The sequence below is a fragment of the Ambystoma mexicanum genome, chromosome 2p (assembly GCF_040938575.1).
Source record: "Ambystoma mexicanum isolate Mex_15411 chromosome 2p, UKY_AmexF1_1, whole genome shotgun sequence".
Lineage (NCBI taxonomy): Eukaryota > Metazoa > Chordata > Amphibia > Caudata > Ambystomatidae > Ambystoma > Ambystoma mexicanum.
In genome coordinates, this window is record NC_090923.1 from 26,019,530 (window position 1) to 26,039,995 (window position 20,466).

The following is a 20,466-nucleotide window of genomic DNA, read 5'->3' on the forward strand; positions in this document are numbered from 1 at the left end:
GATACATTTCTGAAATTTTCTTCATAATTGATGGAATAGCACTTCGATTTAATACTGTATAGCCAACTCCTTTTTGCCAATTGTCTCAGCCATAGCCTTGAGGCAGCAAATGGCCGACTAAGCGGAACTGCTGCTTCATCCCTCACTTTGCTTTTATCTCTGCCCCTCATTAAGTCCACGGTCACTGTCTGTGATTGAGACTCCCCCATCGGGCTTCCTTTCACAGCTTGCTGGGCAAAGGAGGTCCTATCCTGTGGAATTCTCGGACACAGATCCTTCTCTTCCACTCGCTCCAATGATGCATTAGTTGGTACGTTAGACTTGGACGGAAGAATAAGGGTTCCCATCAAATTGGAGCCTACATCTTTTCTAATAGATTTTTTTCAGTCTGTACCACCTATACACAGTTTTAATGCATGTGCATTTCTGGTTTGAGTCTGAGGTTCTGTCCTTTTAATTTGAGAGTTCTGAGCTACTTCCAATTCAGCAGATAGAGGAGACTCCTCACCAATCGTAGTTTGGTGCACTGCATCCTATAAAGGTTTGTTGGTCTTCAGAGTCTTTCCACTAATCCACTATATCTCGTATATTTAGTGACCAGAAGAATTTTGATTTTACTGCATTTTTTTTTTTGGATCCTTTAATTTCACTTCTCGTTGTTTTACTTGAATAACTGTGTTTTCTCCGTCCACTTGCTTTTTCCTTCTTCCCCTTCCCTATTTTTTTTACCAAAGTCGTGGTGGATGGCATACGATCTATAATAGCCAGGATTCTATCGATTTCAATCTTCTTAGCATCCATTGCCTCCGGGCTGCTAGTGCGTTTTATAAATAAAAAATAAAAAAAAATAATAAATTGTGCCTTGATTATCCGAAATGTGCGCCAGTCTTATACATTCCTCCAGCACAGACTCTGAGAGGGAGTATCATCAAAGATCTGGGCAAGGTCACCTTCTGCCACTGCGACTTCTTGAATATCTACCCTCTTATCATTTCGGTTGCAATTTTTCCAATCAGTATTTCTAACAGAAAACGTCCCGGACAAATCGTTAATCCCAATGGCTTGCTTACCTACTTTTATCTTTAGATCCTTTAAGGACTCTGCCACTGAAGAGAGCATCATTGTTTTGAGTCCTACTAATGAGGAATCACACCTGCTCACTTATTTTGTTGACTTCAGAAAAATTCCAGAATGTGTCTGGACTTTGCCTTTAAGTAATTCGAAAACATTTACCAAAGAGTTTAGCACAACGTTCAATACAGACAAGGTTGAGTCTGTCGATTCTTTCATGTCTTTTGGGTCATCCGGAGACACAACCTTTGGAGTCAATTGGCGTAACAAACTCACAGGTGAATTATCTAGTGTTCGATGTAGTGAACATTTGTTCAGTGCAGTTTGTAAGGTTACAGCAGAAATGGGACTCGATACCAGGGCTTGTGTGGAAGGGCTCGTGTAAAGATCATACAAGCCTGCCACGGAAGTTCCATAATTAATTGATGTCAAGAAACTTCAGTTTCCAAAGGGCACTGTGGGCAATGATTCAAGCCTCTCAGTTACAACCTGTTGATCCATAATATCGTACAAACTGCGACTTCATTTTTTTGTAAAGATGTCGGTTATTTTCTGTTTCTTTGTTGTTGCTGTAAGTTTATATTCAAAACAGTTTTCAAACATTGCTCTCAACTCATTTCCGGCTCTCAATGGACTCTTGGCTGCATTCATACTGCCATTTTCTATCAGTTAAAAAATTAATTGAGGTCCACTTAATAATTGAGACTGTTCACTCATTATATGTGGGGAGACCTACATCTGCGCTGGGTGGTTTGGTACCCTCAGGAAATCATCAAACTCCGGTGAGCTAAGGTCTCCCCGCAAACTGCCACTTCATAGATTATAAAATGCAGCCGTCATCTTCTTTCCACTACTCCGGTTCCACTTACTGGAATAGTCACCACTTTATTTAGTGCAGTGAATGACTTCTTCGTCACCTGGCTATGCAGATGCCCCCAAGTCCAGATCTTTAGCCTTCCTGACCATGCAATATGACACAGCAAATCTTTTGGGTGATAGGCCTTGGTTGATCTACAGCGCTCTCCTGAGGCCCCCAAAGTACCAATCTTTCAGGAGGACCTTTAACTAGTTTGCAGAATGTATAGATCGAGGAGACAGAAATCCAGCACACACACTACCATTGTGCACGCTACCCCAGAAATCTTCAAATGTCCGGCAAGACTATTCCTGCAGCATTTTATATCCCCCAGCCGCCACGCCAAACAGCACTCAGTGTACTAAGTGTACTCACCTCAGTGCAGTATAATCTATGGCCAAGAGATGCTGCTACAGGGTTAACTGAAATTTCCACACAGGGAGGAGTTTGCTCCTTTACTTACCCTTACTGTGCCGTGCTCCATAGCCCTAGGGTATGGGTGCAGGAGCATGGTAGCACGGCAAGCCAGAAAGCTGGCGTTTGTCCTCCCTATCGTATCATAGCTCCATCTCTGTCTACAGTGCCTCCAAGCCTCCACACCGGACCAGGACACTGCCCAGGACACCAAGGGCACTGAGCTCCCCCCCTGCAGCTCACCGATGTGATGGACGATACTCCCCTAACCCCATGATCCCGTAAACACACATAGACATACAGAGAGAACTTGATGCTCCTGCTGAGAGAGGCTAAAGCCGCACCCCCTAGCTGCAGCTGCGTTCTTTCAGAACGTCAAAGCGTCAAGGTGTCAGAACGTCTGGGGCCGCTTCCGATCTTCTATCGTGTGGGTATGGTGCATCTCAATCACACCCTAGGGGAATTCCGTTGCAAGATACGTGTTTAGAGAGAATAACCTCCTCAATCGCCTTCCCAACTAGACCACCATAATGGCATCTGCACAGATACAATCTAAACTCCAAAAGCCAAGAACCACTCTGCTTGGCTGATGACTAACCTAAGAAGACAGCCCCACAGTACACCAGCAGTGAGGTCCTTTACCATGCTCAATTCAGCATTCAGACTGGTCAAAAAGTCCATGTGTGCAGGATCTCTCGCCAAAGTATCCTGCTCCTGCCAAGTAACCAAGAACATGAGGCAAGCAGCAATGAACCCGGTCTCCACCCAACAAGATGAAAAACATTGGTGGCTCTGCTTGTTGGCATTCCCTCTGGAATGCTCTCCTACCCCACCCACAAGGTGAAGCCGACTTACTAAAGTTACAGAGCATCATTCGGCCGGCACATCTCCTCCACATACTTAGGTCCACGGTTAGCATTAATCCCAGCTACCCTGCACAATACCAGACACTTTCTTAAACAACATAAACAGACTGGTTATCCCCTCATGCCACTTATGGCAAGTGCTGGACCTCACATGCTGCAGTAAGAACATTTCTTGCAAATGATGATCTCCAAGTATGTACCCTCCCTCTGCTCTATGCTACTTGGATGTGACCAATGTCCTACATGAAACTACATGGTCATGTAGCAAACGCATGGGGAAAAGCCCTGCACCATGCAATGCAAGGCCTCTTTACTATGGTATCATGCTGGAAAAGGTAAACATGCAATACTATAGGCTTTATTCAGAAACGATATCCGTAAAAAACATCCACCACTGAATGCAATCAAGCAGTCTTTAGTTTGTTCCTTATGCTATTGTGCAAAAAAAGTGGTTTATTTAATACGCAATACCATTATTTAAGACATTTTTGTTTCAATGGGGACATTTTGGGGGATTTCCCTCAATCACTGTCTTGTACCTTCCACTCTTCCTACTGCTTGCTTCTGGTTTTAGGGGGGCAATTGCTATAAACAACAATAAATAGTATAGTTTCTGTAACCGGCTGGGTGTAAGGGAACTTTAATCTTTCATTGGCAAGAGTGCGAGCTCAGAAGTAAAGGTTCACCTGCATTAAGAGTTAGATAGCTTCTAGCAAGCAAGTTCACTGGAATGCTTCTTTCCTGGCCCAAGCCAGTTGATGGCCTTGAACTCTGACCACCAGTCTCCCCATGAACGTTGCCCCACAGGCCATTTTCCTTACAATTGTCGATTTGTGTATCAGAGGTTCCCCTAAACCTGTTGAAAGGTTGAAGGACAGATGTTTCTGGAGGACGATCGCTTTGACGTCAATGTTGTTAAATGAACGAAGGGAGGAGGGCGTGTGACAGCCTACCTACGGCATGAGACACAAACACATTTCTACAGGAGACAGAGAAGGGTGCAATGCCTTTTATTCTGTATTTCCAATTTTGTAATATCCTGGGAGACTACACTCTTGGTAATGGTATCTATGTGACCATGACCAATCCATTGTTTGTTTTTATTATGTTATAAAATCAATGCAATGTTTATATTAAAAGAAATGGATACATTTTATTTATTCATTTCTATAGAGTTGAAGCCCGCAGGCATCATGCGCATTACATAAAGACGAGGACAACAGGAAAGTGACGGGACAGCGGAGCAGGATTACTGGTCCCGAGTAGATTACTTTACATGGTATTTATACAGGTCCTTTATTTGAACAACAGTGTCTTCAGTTTCTTCCTAAAGGATAGGTTGTTTGGGAGCTCGTTCCACTTAGATTTCGCTTTGGTAGGGAAGGCTCGCCCAAGTCCATTGGCTTTTTTGGAGTGAGTTACTTTCACCAACCCTTGCGCCTTGGGTCTTAAGGTGTGGAAAGGTTTGTATGTGGTTATTTGTTTTTTTTAGGTAGACAGGGGCGGATCCAAATATACAATCTTGGATAATGGTCATTGCTTTAAAGGTGATCCGGTCTTCCAGGGCTAACCAATGAAGGGACTTTCTGTCCTCTGTGATATGCCCTCCCTCCCCCTCTTTGTCCTAGTAATAGTCCTCACCTCATTGTTCTGTATGATCTGACATTGTTTGATGCATTTTTTATTAGCCCCCATCCGCAGTGCATTCCCATAGTCCAGTCTGGATAAGATTGCGGCTCTGGCGATAATGGTGCTGTTTTGTTTACTCAATACAGGCCTGATGCAACTGAGCAGCCTTTGGTGCCATCAGGTATGTTACGTGGGCTTCCGCTCCCAAGGATGCTTGCAGGTAGACACCTAATGTCTTGACCTTGTCAGAGACCCCTATAGGTGTGTCTTTTATTTTAAAGGTGGTGTATTCTGTGTCTAGTTTAGCTCTTGCCTGGGATGATCCAAAGATCATGAGCTCAGTCTTGCTTCCGTTGAGGCAAAGCCAGTTTGTCATCATCCAGGCTTCGATGGAGCTGTAGATGCTAGCAAGTTTATTATTGTCAGTGGTATGACAGCCGGTCAGTTCGATGACTAGTTGTGTATCGTCGGCGAAATTTGTAAAAAAAAAAGACCCCTAAATTGGTTAATAGGGTACATAGACATCGTAGATAAAGATTAAACAAAAGAGGTGATAGGCTGTCCCCCTGGGGTACGCCATGATTTATAAGTCGGGGTATGGAGAAGTGGTCACCCCAGTGGATCTTGGAGCTCCGCTCTTTCAGGAACGATATTACCCAGTCTATAGCTTTTCAAGAACAATTATCTGATTTACCTAGAGCCTCATGGAGTTTTTGATGATGGAGCAAATCAAATGCTGCCGAGAGGTCTAATAATAGCAGCATCCCAGATTTTCCCTCATCCAGGATACTAAGCATTTTGGTCTGAAGGTCGAGCAGGGCCATCTCCGTACAGTGTGTTCCTCTAAAGCCTGATTGTTGGGTGTATAGGAGGTTGTTCATGTAGACATAATCTTGCAGTTGGATAGTAGCAACTTTGTCCAAGATTTTTAGGAGAAAATTACAGTTCGTTATTGGGTGGAGATTGGAAGGGTCATGTTGATCTAATCCAGGTTTTTTGACTATAGGTGTAACAGTAACTGTTTTAATTGCAGAAGGGACCTTGTTGTCTCTGAATGAGGATTTCACCATTCTACGAAGATAAGGGTGGTTTGCTGTAGGTTATCCGGGAGTTGGTGAGGTTAGACGTCCACCTTACAGGATTTTATGACTTTGCAAGCTTTTTGAATTTTATTGTAAAAGGCTGTTTGGACCTTCTCACAGACTTCCGGTGATGGCAGATATGGAGGTGACAGTGTCAGAGGTTTTTCTACCGATTTCAGAATCTGGTACAATTTGCCAGTCGAGCTGGAAGCAGCATTTATTTGTTTATTGTAATAGTTTTTCTTTGCTTTTGTCAGTTTTTCTCTATATAGTCTATCAAGTTCTTTCCATTTCTCTTTGTTGTTGTCTGTGGGATTTTTTGCCATGTTCTCTCCCATTTCCTTTTTTCCTTTTTAAGTGTACTGGTTTCAGCACTAAACCAAGTCTGATGGTTAGGGTTGAATCTGACCTGCTTGCTTTTGATGGGAGCATGTTGGTCGAAGCTTTTGAAATTGGTTATTAAATGTTGCCACGATTTAATCGCACGAGTCCTCGTCTACTGTCGTGTTCATGATGTTTTCAATGCCTTGTGCCAGGATGAGGGGCGTGATCTTTTTAAAGTTCTTTCCACAAACTTTGTTAGGTACATTGTTCGTGTTGGGGAGCGGTGCTTATCCCTCGCAGATGCTCTTGCCTCCACTCGGCTGCCGCGGGGGGCGGCTCCCGCCCGCGCTGCTTATCCGCCTTCACTTCTTCCTCCTGGCACCAGGTCTCAACATATGCAGCTGCACTTCAATGGCGATGAGGGGGGTGATTAAGCCCCCGGTTGGCAGCTGGTAGCCAATTTCACAAGTCCCACATTCCGCTGACTTTCCTGGGCCCCTTGCTGCACACTTCACTGTGTTTGGAACACACTGCATTGTGCCCTGGCAACTCCTAGCCTCCTCCTCCACGACAGCGCTCCCAGAGCTCAGAGGAGGGCGGCCATTTTGCCGTGAGCGCCCCCCCATAGTCATATTTATATAGACATATGTATGTGTCTGTATCTTCTTCTTCTTCTTCTTAATTATCAGATGCGTGGGCGGACCCACGCAGGCACTTCCCCATCCTAAAGGATGATTTGTACCAGACCCACCAATCAGTACTTAGCTCCCATAAACTCACAATTCCTCCCACCGCCCAATTTGCCTCACAAAATCCAACATCACACTGTTCCTTCTCCTACCTCTCACCCCGTCACTTCCCAGCAAAGCCTTCCCACTCAGCTCAGCCACACCCAGCGCAGACAACCGAACCCTCATCAATTCTCTCTCCTCAACATGTCTCTCACACCTAAGCAGAAAATGTCCCACAGTCTCAGGCACCCCACACACCGCACAATCCCTCGACTCACGCTTCCCTACTCGAAACAGACAGTCATTCAGCCCCACATGTCCTATCCTCAACCGATTCAGCATCACCTCCTCCCCCCTCCTCCATTCCAGGCTCCCTGCATCCACCTTCACCAACACTTTCCCACGAACACCGAACATCCACCTGCCCTTCACCCCAATCACCCACCGCTCCTGCCACTCTTCCATGACCCGTCTCACCACCACAGCATTTACCTCATCCACACTCAAAAGCAGCCTCACATCAATCGCTCCCCTTCTCATACCCTCACCCGCCGCCCGATCCACCAACTCATTACCCAAAATGCCACTGTGACTGGGAACCCACGCCAACTCCAAATCCATTCCCCCACGCACACACCGATCAATCTTCCTCTATATTTATATATTATCTATCTATCTATATCTCACCAAGAAGGTTATGGTGCATTTAAAAAGAGTTGAAGAAAAACCTTTCAACAGAAACGCGAAAGTACAATAGTTCACTTGAGCCAAAGCACACATTCTGCGACGCCACCAAGTAGCCATTGGTGGAAGTTCTCCTCCAGTTCTGAGTCACATCAGCAAGGCATTGTGGGTGTGGAAATTAGACCAATGCAAATCTTTTTCTCCAGGTAATTGTCTTTGTCTTTAATCAACGCAAGACTGACATTTTGCAAGGCTGCCAGGACAACTACAGACTTGGTTTCAACAGTGGAGCATAGTCCTGACAGTCTTCTTTTTCTTGGGATGGCTCCTCAAGGAACAGAGCAGGTGATTTCCAACCGTTAGTCACCCTTGTCAGCCGCACACCTCTACTAAATCTCCTCCCACTTCTCAGTCTCCCAAACATGCTGAAGGAAAAACCTACACTGCTTATTCTCACACCACACTTGGAGGTGAAGCAAGTGAGATATACTCTTCACTGACACCCCAATGCTACTCATCCTGGCTAAGCCGGTCAAGTGGCACAGCGAGTAGAGCGCTCGCTTTGACTTCCGCGCAGAATCCCGGCGGGGCCAAACTCAGCCTTTCATCCTTCCGAGGTCAATAAATGAGCACCACACACCGTAGGTAATAATGAGCAGCGCTCAGATACCTGAGGGTTCGTAGCGCCAAATTATTATTTTTATTATTATTAGCAATTCCCTGGTTGGAGCAATGGGCCATGTTTTTCAAAAGAACCAAGAAAGTTATAGTGGGTCAAAAAGACTTGAAATGTAAAAGTAGAATAGTCCATATGAGCCAAGTCACACATTCCACAATGCCACCTTGTAGCCATCGCTGGAAGTTCACCTTCATTTCTGAGCCACATCAGCACAGCATTGTGGGTATGCAAATTAGCCGAAATGCAGATCTTTTGGGTATGCAAGTTAACCGAAATGCAGATCTTTTTCTCAAGGACATTGGGCCTGATTACGAGTATGGAGGTAGCCATGCCGCCTTTTGCGGCATGGCTACCTCCATACAGGGTACCGGGTCCGGGTCCGGGTTCCAGGAATTGGGAATAACTGGGCCATTCCCACCTTGGAGGGCCCGGTATTCCCTTTCACGGGACCCGGACCAGGTACATCCCCATTCCCGTTGAGCCCAAATAGGGCTCAATGGGAATGGGGAGGATGCTAACAACGGGCCCGTTAATGACGGGCCCGTTGTTAGCATACTGGTCTGCTAGCGGGTCCCGCTAACGATGCCTGGTTTTACCAGACGTCCTTAGCGGGACCCGTGAGCAGACCTCGTAATGTGGCGTTAGAGGGTTAATGGCGTTGGCTGCTCTACCGGCGCCGTTAACCCTCTACCGCCTGGGTCGTAATGAGGCCCATTATCTTTGTCTTGGAGGGCAGTACTACTTTATAAGTCCACTAGGTGAATAGCCAGGTTTTCAAGTGTTTTCTGAATGTCCAATATGAAGGTTCAGAGCGATGGGTCGGCAGCAGTGAATTCCAAAGCTTGGAAGCAGTGACTGGGAAGCTTACTCTACCTGCTCTGGTTATCTTGGATCTGGCAACTGTGCAGTGTTAGCAGCAGGCTGACCTTGAGGGCCTCATCGAGTTGGGTTTTTCGTGCCATTGTGAAGGGTATCCTCAGGCTGTATTAGTTAGGCATCGGTGGGTGATAGAGAGGGTTTTTAATTTGAGGCGTTCACGAATCGGAAGCCACTGTGCCTTTCTGGCATCTGAAATGTGCTCATATTTGAGAAGACAAAGGGCAGTTCAGAGGGCAATGTTTTGGATGATTTACAGTTTATTGATGTTCTGCTCAGAAGTGCCAGTGAGTAGAGCGCAATAGTGAAATGTTTATTGACAGAGAGAAAGCGCCTACTGGTGCTTATATGTTTCGTAGTGTGGGCAGCGGAAGATGCAATGAGCTCACTTGTCTTGTCAAGTCTAGATTGACATCCTGGAAAATTCCTAGTGTTTTCACTGCTGGTGAGACCGGGATAGTGAAACTGTCTATCACAAAGGAGTGGTATGCCGGATCTAGTTTGTTGAGTAGGGCTTAGGGTGTGAAAAGTAGGATTTCTGTTTTTTCATCATTCATGGAACACCGGATAAGAGGCCATCCAAGTCTGTATGATCTCGTAGGTGGCGTTGAATGTGGTGGTGTACTGGGAGCAGCTTCCAGTGAGAGGGGGAGGATTGGTGTGTCATCTGTGTAGTTTGTGTATGTGAGTCCAAGGGCATCTAGGTGGTCGAAGAGAGGTTTACTGTAGATATTGTAGAGAGTGGGGAGAAGCCTTGTGGTGACTGGTGATGTGGGGGGCTGCCGATTCCACAGCGAAGACTTGCGTGGTGCGACAACGAGGAAGGAGGCAATCCATTTGATTGCTTTAGGCGAGAATTTGGCAGCAGTAGACAGTAGACAGATGGTGGCCTAGGGTAACATGGTTGACAAGGTCAAATGCAGCGGATCGGTCGAAGTAAGAGGGTCAGCTTGCCTGCCTCTCTGCTGTCTTCAAGTTGATTTTTTAGATCAAGTAAGGCTGATTCAGTTCCGTGTCCTGGGCAGAAGCCCCACTGGCTGATGCTAAGGATGTGATGGTGCTCTAGGAAGTCTTGGATCTGCAGGTAGGCTGCTCGATCCACAGTTATTAGGATGAAGGGGACAGTGGTGATGGGTCGGTAGTTGGTGGGGATTGTTGGGTCGAGTGAAGGCTTTTTGAGTAGGGGTAAGATCCTGGCCTCCTTGAGGCTAGCGGGGAAATAGCATGAAGTGGGCGAGGGCCTCAACGCAGTCCTTGATTAGTAGGGCAGGGCTGACGTCGCCTTCGCAGCATGAAGGTTTGAGGCCTTTGATGAGGTTGGCAACCTTCACTTCAAATAAGGGTTGGAATTTGAAGGGAGGTAGGGAAGGCGGTGCATTGGGTTGCTGAGTGTGAGGGTTGAGCTAGGGCATGTTGTGGACCTACAGACCAGTTTTCACCCTTATTAGGGATCATCAGTGCAGTATAGTCCTGACATCCTTGTGGTTGGAGCATTGGGCCATGTTTTCAAAACACCAAGAAAGTTAAGGTGGGTTTAAAAAGACTTGGAAAAATCCTTTTCCTCAGAAATGTGAAAGTAGAATAGTCCATACAAATTTGTACAGGATTTTTGTTATCAAACAAGTTAAAACACTAGGGGTTTCCAGAAACAGCAGCCCTCGAGTCAGCTTGAATGCATGCTTTTGCAATGTAGCCCTTTTCCTTGCTGGGTTGTCTTGGTATGTGCTCAGCACTTGCATGGACTCGATCCTTGATGGCTGGAATAGCCGCCATGATGATTCATGAGAAGGAACCTTAAGAAGAGATTGCTCTAATCTTTTCAGTTTGTGTTTTTTGAGGGAAGGCCATACAGTTTAGGGGGACAGGAATGTGTTAGGTTTAAGGATACACCCTGCTTCGTAAGAATGGATTCAACCATGATGATAATACTGTTATTTTGAAAAAGGCCATTCCATTATGGACTACGCCCTCCCATGCACTGCCAATGGGTCATAGTCCAAGCCACCAAATGACAAGGATGCCTGGCCCTGGCACCTTGCCTGTCGGCAAGGCTTATGAGATGAGCCATCATTCCAGGCCCAGGGCCCCCACCCAAATTCTCATTTCAACAAGGGATTGGGTATCTATGTCTCTCTATTACGCCACTCCCCATCACCACAACATGTCTCCTAAAGTTAAATCAAGTGCAGGATAGTTGAATAAGGGCTTCCTGCTAGCAACAGATCCACAGTCCACTCCTTTCCTAAACACTCGCTGATGCACTCCTGACACTCCTTCCAGCTGCAACAGCTTCCACAGTCCACTCCTTTCCTAAACACTCCCTGATGCGCTCCTGACACTCCTTCCAGCTGCAACAGCTTCCACAGTCCACTCCTTTCCTAAACCCTCCCTGATGCACTCCTGACACTTCTTCCAGCTGCAATGGCTTCCACAGTCCACTCCTTTCCTAAACACTCCCTGATGCACTGTGGGCACTCCGTCCAGCTAGCAACAGCTTCCACAGTCCACTCCTTTCCTAAACACTCCCTGATGCACTGCGGGCACTCCTTCCAGCTAGCAACAGCTTCCACAGTCCACTCCTATCCTAAACCCTCCCTGATGCACTGCGGGCCCTCCTTCCAGCTGCAATGGCTTCCACAGTCCACTCCTTTCCTTTCCTAAACACTCCCTGATGCACTGCGGGCACTCCTTCCAGCTAGCAACAGCTTTCACAGTCCACTCCTTTCCTAAACACTCCCTGATGCACTGCGGGCACTCCTTCCAGCTAGCAACAGCTTTCACAGTCCACTCCTTTCCTAAACACTCCCTGATGCACTCCTGACACTCCTTCCAGCTGCAACAGCTTTCACAGTCCACTCCTTTCCTAAACCCTCCCTGATGCACTCCTGACACTTCTTCCAGCTGCAATGGCTTCCACAGTCCACTCCTTTCCTAAACACTCCCTGATGCACTGTGGGCACTCCTTCCAGCTAGCAACAGCTTTCACAATCCACTCCTTTCCTAAACACTCCCTGATGCACTGCGGGAACTCCTTCCAGCTAGCAACAGCTTCCACAGTCCACTCCTTTCCTAAACCCTCCCTGATGCACTGCGGGCACTCCTTCCAGCTGCAATGGCTTCCACAGTCCACTCCTTTCCTAAACACTCCCTGATGCACTGCGGGCACTCCTTCCAGCTAGCAAGAGCTTTCACAGTCCACTCCTTTCCTAAACACTCCCTGATGCACTGCGGGCACTCCTTCCAGCTAGCAACAGCTTTCACAGTCCACTCCTTTCCTAAACACTCCCTGATGCACTGCGGGCACTCCTTCCAGCTAGCAACAGCTTTCACAGTCCACTCCTTTCCTAAACACTGCCTGATGCACTCCTGACACTCCTTCCAGCTAGCAACAGCTTCCACAGTCCACTCCTTTCCTAAACACTCCCTGATGCACTGCGGGCACTCCTTCCAGCTAGCAACAGCTTCCACAGTCCACTCCTTTCCTAAACACTCCCTGATGCACTGCGGGCACTCCTTCCAGCTAGCAACAGCTTCCACAGTCCACTCCTTTCCTAAACACTCCCTGATGCACTGCGGGCACTCCTTCCAGCTAGCAACAGCTTTCACAGTCCACTCCTTTCCTAAACACTCCCTGATGCACTCCTGACACTCCTTCCAGCTAGCAACAGCTTCCACAGTCCACTCCTTTCCTAAACACTCCCTGATGCACTGCGGGCACTCCTTCCAGCTAGCAACAGCTTCCACAGTCCACTCCTTTCCTAAACACTCCCTGATGCACTGCGGGCACTCCTTCCAGCTAACAACAGCTTTCACAGTCCACTCCTTTCCTAAACACTCCCTGATGCACTGCGGGCACTCCTTCCAGCTAGCAACAGCTTCCACAGTCCACTCCTTTCCTAAACACTCCCTGATGCACTGCGAGCACTCCTTCCAGCTAGCAACAGCTTTCACAGTCCACTCCTTTCCTAAACACTCCCTGATGCGCTCCTGACACTTGTTGATTCATCCACACATTCGGCGACTCACCTATATGCTTGGTGACTGTAACACCCTCTTACTGATTCAAACACTCACTACCCACACACGCACCAAATAAAACTCATGACTCACACCACACTTTTGACTCATTCATACAATCAGATACTCACTGACGTTCACTCACAAACACCTAATCCAACTGACTGACTGACACCCCTTCGGCTGACTCATTCATACATCCATGGACTCACCGACCTGTGCCGATAAATTGCAAAGGTGTGGTGTGCGAGGAGAGAAAAGGGTTAGCTGTAAGAACAACAATGTCTACATCTGTACAAGGAGTAGTGCTACATTCCACAGAATGCATAATACTCCCCCTCTGAGAGGATATTAGAGTGATACATTACCCTGCCTAATTCCTTCTAATGCAAGTAAGGTCCCCTTTCACGGTTACCTGCAGTGGCATGACCCACCCTCAAGTGCTTTACAATGACATAAAGTGCGGTCTACGAGGGAGGGATCCAAAGTGCCTGAGTGACCTCCTCCCTCAAGATCAGAGTGAGTTTCTTAAAGTGCATTTAAGTGTGATGCTTTGTCCCCCCTCCGAGCACAAATCAGTGCAAAACGCGGACCTGTAGTTGTTGAAATCTACAGGGAGGGCTATTAACACGTACAGGAATAGAATACAAATCCCTCACTCCACCACCTATAAAATTCCAAGTCCCATGCTGCTCCCTCCAGCTGTAAAGTGCTCCGCTGATGTCATGCTAGGGCTGTGCTGTAAACAATAAAATAAAAATACAAAAGAAATAACAGATACTGATTTGTACAGGTACATGGACTAACATGTACAGGTATGGACATAGACATGGCATGCACAGATGCAGACACTGACGTGTATAGGTTCACCCACTGACACCAACAGATATGACATAGGAGGACTTCTGTCTTCATTTTCCACCTCTCTCAGTTTTCACTGTACCTGTGCAAGTGTGTCCATCACCATCATGGAAGGGGTGGCATTCACAGAGGTTGTCCGCTCTGCACGTGGCATTAACATGACAGGCTGGGTCACAAACGGGGAGCATCTCTGTATGGAAAGTAACAGGAACAAAGAGTGGGAATTCTGGATCATAGCATTCAATGGAGAACCCAAACACATGGAAATCTGGACAAGCTGTGGGAATTCTGGATCATAGCATTCAACGGAGAACCCAAGCACATGGAAATCTGGACAAGCTGTGGGAATTCTAGATCATAGCATTCAATGGAGAACCCAAACACATGGAAATCTGAACAAGCTGTGGGAATTCTGGATCATAGCATTCAACGGAGAACCCAAACACATGGAAATCTGGACAAGCTGTGGGAATTCTGGATCATAGCATTCAACCGAGAACCCAAGCACATGGAAATCTGGACAAGCTGTGGAAATTCTGGATCCTAGCATTCAACAGAGAACCCAAGCACATGGTAATCTGGACAAGCTGTGGGAATTCTGGATCATAGCATTCAACGGAGAACCCAAGCACATGGAAATCTGGACAAGCTGTGGGAATTCTGGATCCTAGCATTCAACGGAGAACCCAAGCACATGGAAATCTGGACAAGCTGTGGGAATTCTGGATCCTAGCATTCAACGGAGAACCCAAACACATGGAAATCTGGACAAGCTGTGGGAATTCTGGATCATAGCATTCAACGGAGAACCCAAGCACATGGAAATCTGATCAAGCTGTGGGAATTCTGGATCATAGCATTCTACGGAGAACCCAAGCACATGGAAATCTGATCAAGCTGTGGGAATTCTGGGTCATAGCATTCAACGGAGAACCCAAGCACATGGAAATCTGGACAGGCTGTGTTGGAGTTTTTTTTTTTTAAAGATACCTGCACATTTGTTATATCATTGCAATTGATTAAAGATGAATATTTTTTGGGGTAAACCAAGGAGACTGTTTCATCTGTGCAGCACTAAATACATATAAATATATATGTATATATATATAGTAGCACTTGTGCACCCTATACTGTTTCGTATGAAGAGAGAAATGCCATTACTGGCAGCCAAATCCCAACACTGTAACTATCACCAGAACAGGACCATGAAAGGGGTCCCCATGTCAGTGGGAAGGTAGCAAAAGATTATGGGGCCAACAGGCCCAGAACACACATTTACAGAACCGATAACAGCAGCACCCCATCACGCGGTACATAGCAACAGAGCAGGCTCCAGGCAGGCAGCTTCTAGAACCTCCACACATCACCAAAGAGACCCATAAAACACCAGCTATGAGCCCGGACCTGCCAGTGAAGAAACTAACCATGCCAGTGATGTGACCGGCCTCGCCAGGAATGATCCCCTGCAGTGATGCTCTCAGCTCTTTCTTGATGAGCCAAACCCTTTCAGTGAGACCAAACTGGCCTGTGACGTGCCAGTCCGTCTAGTGATGAGCCAGGCCTTGCCAGCTATAAACCTGGCCCTGCCAGTGATGAGCCCGGCCATGCCAGCGTAGAGCCCAACCCTGCCAGGGATATTACCAGCCTCGCCAGCAATAAGCCTGGCCCTGCCAGTGATTAGCCCGGCCCTGCCAGCGTTGAGCCTGGCCCAGTCAGTGACAAGTCCAGGCCTGCCAGTGATATGCCAGCTCCTGCCAGCAAAGATCCCGGCCCACCAGCAAGCTATCAGTGATGAGACAGGACCTGTTAGGACTGAGCCCAGCCTTCACAGTGATGAGCATGGCTCAGTCAACAATGAGCCTTGCCAGGACAGTGATGAACCCAACCCTGCCAGTGATGGGTTAGAGCCCACCCAGTGATGAGCACTCCTCTGTCAGCGATGAGCTTAGACTTTTCACTGATGAGCCGAGCCCATCAACTGATGAACACAGTGATGTCAGCGATGTGCTCATCCTTGTCACTGATGAAAGTAGCCCTTCCATTGATGAGCCCAACCATGTCAGCGATGTGCACGCTCTTGCAAGCGATGAACCTGGGCCTGCCAGCGATCAACCCGGGCCTGCCAGCGATGAGCCTGGACCCCCCCGTGATGATTCCAGACCTTCCACTGATGAGCCCAGCCTTGTCAGAGATGTGCACACTCTTGCCAGCGATGAACATGGACTGCCAGCGATAAGCCTGGCCTGCCAGCGATGAGCCTGGACCCCCCCCCCCCCGTGATGATTCCAGACCTTCCACTGATGAGCCCAGCCTTGTCAGAGATGTGCACGCTCCTCCGACCAATGAGCCTAGCCCTGCCAGCGATGAGTCTGGCTCTACCTGTGATGAGTACAGCTCTCTCAGTGATGTGCTCTGACCCGCCAGCGACCAGCTGGCACTGCCAGTGATGGGCCTACACCTGCCAGTGATGGCTGCTATGATTCCAACCCTGCCAATTATGAGCTGATCTTGTCAGTGATATGCCCAGGCCTTGCAGCCTGGCCCTGCAAGTAATGAACCCAGCCTAACAGTGATGAGGCCATCCCAGCCAGTCATGATGTCTAGCAGTGATGAGCCCAGACCTCACCTAATGAGCCTTGCTAGCCCTGCAAGTGAAGAGCCTGGCCCACACAGCAATGAGCACTGCCCGGCCAGCCTATGTCCATTTGGTGCCCTCAGGATGAATGTTTAAGTTGGGACTAATGAGTCCAGTCATTTCACTGATGAGCCCGGGCCAGACAGTGATGAGCCTGGCCCTCGCAGTGATAAGCCCAGCCCTCCCATTGTTGAGCCCGGGGCTCTGCTAGTGATGAGCCTGGCCCTCGCAGTGATAAGCCCAGCCCTCCCATTGTTGAGCCCGGGGCTCTGCTAGTGATGAGCCCGGGCCAGACAGTGATGAGCCTGGCCCTCGCAGTGATAAGCCCAGCCATCCCATTGTTGAGCCGGGGGCTCTGCTAGTGATGAGCCTGGCACAGACAGTGATGAACCAAGCATGCCCATTGAAGAGCTGGGCTCTTCCAGCGATGTACTTGGCCCAGAGAGTGATGAGCCCGGTGTCAGGTTAGTTGAGTCTAGTAGATGGGCAGTGGTGATTCGTAGGGTTTGAGTTTTTTCTTTGCAAGGCAAAGTGTTGGGTATTATTGGCAGCATAGTGAGCACATGTTCAGAGTACGAGGAGGTGTAGTCCTGTTCTCATTAACAGAAGACAGGACGGTTTCCAAAGCAGGTGCTGAGTGAGGCGTGAGCCAGCCAGAGTGCTTAAAGCAGTGCAGCGAATCCTTTCTGTACACAGGAGACCTGACGTGTAGAAAGTGATGGCACCGTGCCATCAGAAAAAATGTAGAAAGTGATTTTAAAAGCACCAAATGGAAATTCACATCAGCAAGCAGAGTAGTTAAACAATATTTCATCAGATTACATGAAGAAAGAAAGATTAATTTAAGAATTACATTGTATAATAGTTTCCTAAAAAGGAAATAGTTTAGTTTAGGGATAGTTATAATAGGTTTTGGCAAATTTACAAGAGAAGAACATTCTTTAAAATAAGGAAGAGTGCAAGAATATTCTTAAAAATAAGGAAGAGCGCAAATTTCATTCTCAACACCTCTCGGCTTGTAGCAGAGGCAAGACAGGTAAAAGAGAAGCACATTACAGAGAAAGTAATTATTAAGAAGGTCACAGGGCACGGCAGAAATTAATCTTGTGTTGTTTATTTCTCACTGCAGATACCAGAACCAAGAGACCAGAAGTAAGGAGTATCTGTAGTTTATTATTTTATCCACTACCCTTTTCCCTTTCCTGGGTTTTCCGACTCAGCCGTAAAACCTGCGGTTGAGCAGGGAACGCCTGCTGAGGGTCTGTGAGATGAGCATCAGCTCCTGGGTATTCCAGCAAGTCTGTCATGACACCCGGCCCCATCAATGATGAGCCTTGTCCTCAAAGTGATGAGCCCCGCTCTACTAATAATTTGCCTTTCCGACCACTCTGCACGTTAACAACCGTCCATAGTATTTCACTTGACTTTATTGATCATCTGTAGATTTTAGGTTTAACTGTTTTATAAAATGTCTTCATTTTTAGCACTGCCGTCCTAGCATGCTAAAACTACAGCCCTATGGGGACCCTTTGTCTATTTCGACGATTTGTATTCCCTTTTCTATAATTTCTACTCATAATATGGCGCTCATTTATGTTGCCTGACTCTCTGAATAGGACCTAATGGAAATAGACTAGACAACCCTTGTAAACTTGGGAGAAACCGCTTTGCCGACCGACCCAGACGAAAGGAGATTGAGTAAAAGCCGGAGGTAAGCTGCAGCACAATTCTTTTGTGCTTTCAGTGCGTTTTTTTGGCGCATTTTGTCGCACGGCTGCAACTCGAGCAATGCGCTGGCGGTGCTTGGACCAGAGTAAGCGCATACTTTATACATGTAACCACGGCGTCTTTGGACTTAGCATTATTTGGTCTATGAGTACATTATTTGAATTGTTTTGCCGCATTCCAGTCAAATGCTGTTTATCGTATCTAGTATTCTATCATGCTGGTATTTACATGAACACTTTCTTACAAATAATTACTAATGTGTATAATTGGGGTTATTTTAATTTCGGGTAATTCCCTATTGTAGGTTTTTTCACCTAGACATACAGTTTCAACAATATGCAGTGTAGGAGACTTTGACAATATTGGACGTTTTCAATGACGAGTCACACGTATTTACTGTCTAAAATGTGATATTTTGGCATTAATCAAAACAGGAGGATTTAACCCATGACTTTCTGTTCTACTGAATTGAAGACTTTTGATTTGGAATATAGGTAAGGCCTCCATGGGCAAACTTCTATAACTATTATCTTAAGTAAGATTGACGTTTTTGTCTAAAACACTACTAGACAATGACCTATGAGTATGTACTAATATTTTGTTGTTGCTTTTTACCTTTTTGCTTTCTGTTTTCTTACCTTGAACCTCCTGCCCCTTCACCCCTCCCTTTCTCTCTGTGACTATTTTGAATGTAATTTAATTTAATCTTTTATTTTTACGGTTTACTTCTACATGTGTTTGATTATGCATTATGATCTCTGATATATGTTTTTCACTGTGAATTCGGCTACACATTTACTAGTTTTTATCACCAGCCCTGATTTGAAAAAGACACTGGTGTGTCGAAACACGTGTTATCCAAAAGGGCATTATAATCAATACATTTCAGTTTCCACAAATATACGCTGTGACGCTGTTCTTCGAGTGTGGAGCATTTTTTCTTCTACTAGTAATGAGCATGGCTCTGTCAGTGATGAGCCAAAACCCTGCCAATGATGGGCCCCTTTAAAAGCTGGCATTGGATGGACAAAAACAACAAACACAGCTACCTAGCTTGGCATCACAGAACTCTCCAGTCCATCCTTCGTTGCAGAAACAGGATCCGTCCCCGGACATTCCTTCGCTGCAGGTGCCATTCTTCGTACAATTACAGGCTGAAAGAAAAAGCAGAATATTGGTTTCTTTACTAACACATTTGTTTGATGACAATGCTGCCTTTACAAGGAAACTAATAGCAAACACAGTTATATCAAATCCAATAACAGAATTACAATCAATAAAAACATGATACCATATTTCTTTAACACATAATATCAAAATTACATATGAAAATCACTTGGGCATTCTGACTCCTAAATCCTTTGGATCCTCTGTGCAGGTGGCGAGGGAAAGGCCATTGCTATTGGATCCCGACCCTGCGGGCAGAGAAGCGAGGAAGGATCACCTGGGTGGAGGGTCCTTTGGGACTGGGAGTGTGGTGCCCACCCATACTATTAAAATTACATATAAAAATCACTTGGAAGATTATAATAGTTCTCAGTGAGTCGCAGGGATTTCTTAAAATTGTTAAGTGAGAACACTTGGGCACAAAGCACCAAGTGTGTCTCATTTGGTGCCCTCGGGCCAGATGTTGAAGTGGGGACTAATTACCAAAAATCTATCATGTAGTGTGAGAAACATGAGGGCATTCTCCCTCCTAAACCCTTTGGATCATCTGTGCAGGTGGCAAGGGAAAGGCCATCGCTATTGGATCTCGACCCTGGGGGTGGAGAAGCGAGGGAGGATCACCTAGGTGGAGGGTCCTTGTGGAAAAGAATGTGGTCCCTTGAGCAAGACATGGTATCCCCCCTTTCCCTATTGACAACCAACCCAACCCTTCCCCAACTTTCATGGGCTGTTATCAGCAGGTTCCCCTAATTTCTCCACATATGACACTTGATAGTACTGGGACGAAGAAGAGGCGACTAAGAGCAATGAAGACTATGCTCTTTTACCACGCTGGTACTGGGACGA

General features: G+C 46.7%; 1 protein-coding gene across 1 annotated transcript in view; it reads right to left on the minus strand.

The window, feature by feature from the left end:
* STAB1 (stabilin 1) overlaps positions 1–20,466 on the minus strand; it is a 1,160,316-nt gene that overhangs the window by 198,013 nt on the left and 941,837 nt on the right. Inside the window, exons 57-58 of the mRNA XM_069643183.1 lie at positions 19,503–19,607; positions 14,173–14,280 (exon numbers count right to left, since the gene is read on the minus strand). Coding sequence (XP_069499284.1) covers positions 14,173–14,280; positions 19,503–19,607 — 213 coding nt within the window. The remainder of the gene's footprint in view (positions 1–14,172; positions 14,281–19,502; positions 19,608–20,466) is intronic.